Below are 2,726 nucleotides of genomic sequence, written 5' to 3'. Positions count from 1 at the left end.
AGCTGATGACACAGCGGCTTCATGACCATAATAATCCAAACTGTGCATTACCCAGTCGGCCTGTTCCTGAATCAGAGAGTCAGACGTGATTCACAATCATAACAATGTCTTCAAGCATCAAAAACAGATATACTATTCGGGTCGGGTATTTTAACCCCATTCACCCATGCAGGGAGACAAGTTTTCCAGTCATGGAAACACCTGGAAACTGATTAAAATGTCCAAATATGCTGGAAATGTTTGTATTATATCCCCTTACTCAGATCACCTGCGTAAACCTGGTGTTGAAACTTGGCTGTTGGTTGGATAAACTGTATGATACAGGTTTACATAATGCAAACTGGAACTGACTTGCAGTAGTTTATTCGACGTTGAGTCTGTTTTTTCCAGATCTAAGCGCTAAATTCCTGATATCTCCATGCATACAGCTTAACAATGATCGAATTCAGTGTTGCTGTGGTTGATAAATGCGTGCACATTGATGTTAATTGTACGTGCAATGAACACTTAAACTTTCTAAAACTTTCAAGAAAAACTCTTGAGTTAAAAAGAGCTAATCGAGCTGGTATATACAGGTTAATGCTGTAAATGCGTCATGATCGGATCTTCCTGAAGATCTGCACAATTTTGTCGACTTATTCGATAAGTCGTGTTTTGATTTTTTACTGAAACTCTTCTCACGTCTCAGGTCAGATGACAAGAAGCCGTTGTCATGGCGATCACTACCCAGGAAGCACGGCAAGACTCTGTTCAACACCCTCACCAACCTCCACAAGACCCTGGAGAAGAGTGAGTGACGGCTCCGAAAGAAAGCAAAACTACAGAACGATACATTAAAACATTAAATATACCTAATAAATTATTGAATCTTAGACTTAGACTATTTAAATCAAATAGACACTCTGCTATATTTTCTCCTTCTCTCCTCGTCGCTGCAGTTTGCACTCCCGGCCAGGAGGAGGCGACGCTGGAGTTCCTGTTGACGGACTACGATCAGATCTACAGGAGTCAGAAGCAGCTGGAGCTGGAGATCCAAGAGGCGTTCCTTCGCTTCATGAGCTGCCTGCTGCGAGGATACCGAACCTTCCTGCTGCCCATCACCCAGGCACCTTCAGACACCACCACGGACTGCAGTTCCCTCTTCAACCTGCAGGGTGAGCACTGTTTGAGTGTGTTTCTTTAGTAGATTTTGATCTGATGGTGGTTATACAAACAGTGTCTCCAACATTAAGGTTAATGCTCTTGGTACAAGGAAATTCTGCACCAATTACATGTAAATATGGCCAGATTTTACTGAGATACTGTAACATGTCAGATGTAAGTCAGATGTTGGGCAGATGAACCAAACTACAGTGGCACCAACTTTTATTACTGTTACAGGAGGAGTTAAAAGACAGGATAAACAAGTTAATATATAAAAATAAATAAAAAGAATATTAAAAAAGTGGGACGAGCAGTGCTTTACCTTGCTTCACTCATCAAACGGTGGAAGATTAATTTGAAACCCCGACTTTGCTGATCGATGAATCTCTTCCTGCAGGTTTCCTGAAGTCTCGGGACCGAACGCAGCAGAAGTTCTACACTCAGCTGACGAGGACTCAGATGTTCACTCAGTTCATCGAGGAGTGTTCCTTCGTCAGCGACCGACACGCATGCCTCGAGTTCTTTGACGAGTGCGTCCAAAAGGTCAGAACTCACCATCTGTATGATTGTCACTCACAGCTTCCTGCGGCGTCTTCACAGTAGGAGTCAAAACATATTCTACTGTGAAACAGCTGCAGGAAACGTTGACTAACTGGCTTTAAAGGAGCTGCATTAAGCAGGTTTAAGTCCTATTTATTACATCGATCTCGGTTTGTACATGTTAACGATGAATCCTCCTAAACACTGAAGTTGGTCAACACTTACGCAGATGATAACCAATTATATTACATATATTATATTAACTAAACAACAAGCATGCCTTTAATGATATAAAAACATGGAATGAATCTGCAGTTTTCTGATGTTAAAATTCTGATGTTAAAGCTCATATACAAACAACTTTGAAACACATCATCTAAAGATGTTATGTATGTATGCAAGTATGTTATACTCATAAAAATACAATACATCTGTTCTGACTCCTCGTGGAAAAAGCTGGTTAATTATATTGAGATTGGATTATTTTGGGTGGAAATAATAATCTTTATTTTGAAGTTGTTTGCAATAAGAAAATTGAATAAAAAATTACAAAAACTCAAAACCAAGGAGGTACTTTGTTTGTCAAGTGAACCGGGCCTGAACAAGAAATAATAGATATTATAAATAACCCAATAAAGAAAGGAATGATGAGTATTCATGGTCTCCAGGTGGATGTGGAGAAGCCGGAGGAGGTGAGGCTGATCGATCTGGACGAGACTCACAGTGGAGAACACACAGTCTTCATCATGCCTCCTGAAGAACCGCAGGAACCTGACGGGTCCGAGTGTCCGGCCCTCTACAGGTACGGAGTCACCGAAACGTCCTTGTGTGTCCACGTTTAAGATCATATGTGCTGATGAGATTAATCCTATTCGTATCTCCAGTTATGAAACCTTCCCGACACTGAGGCCAGACCTCTTCGAACGGCCCCAGGACCAGCTCCGGGTCCCAGCTAAGGGCAGCGCCCCCAGTAGCCCTGCTCCCCGACGCACAAAACAGGTACAACAACACAAAGCATTTAAATATATTTAAATGAGTAGTTT

At 41.7% G+C, this 2,726-nt stretch overlaps 1 protein-coding gene across 1 annotated transcript in view; it reads left to right on the top strand.

Annotated features, from left to right (window-relative positions):
• Positions 1–2,726, top strand: part of LOC118336579 (DENN domain-containing protein 4B-like) — a gene marked incomplete at both ends in the record, with an annotated part of 17,775 nt that overhangs the window by 8,451 nt on the left and 6,598 nt on the right. Inside the window, 5 exon segments of the mRNA XM_035673249.1 lie at positions 689–789; positions 939–1,154; positions 1,541–1,686; positions 2,352–2,485; positions 2,568–2,682. Of these exon segments, the coding sequence (XP_035529142.1) occupies positions 689–789; positions 939–1,154; positions 1,541–1,686; positions 2,352–2,485; positions 2,568–2,682 (712 nt within the window).

The sequence above is a fragment of the Morone saxatilis genome, unplaced genomic scaffold (assembly GCF_004916995.1).
Source record: "Morone saxatilis isolate NCDOM2014 unplaced genomic scaffold, NCSU_SB_2.0 Contig24, whole genome shotgun sequence".
NCBI lineage: Eukaryota > Metazoa > Chordata > Actinopteri > Moronidae > Morone > Morone saxatilis.
The sequence above is the reverse complement of the archived record's forward strand: the minus strand, read 5'-3'. Positions and strand labels throughout refer to the sequence as shown.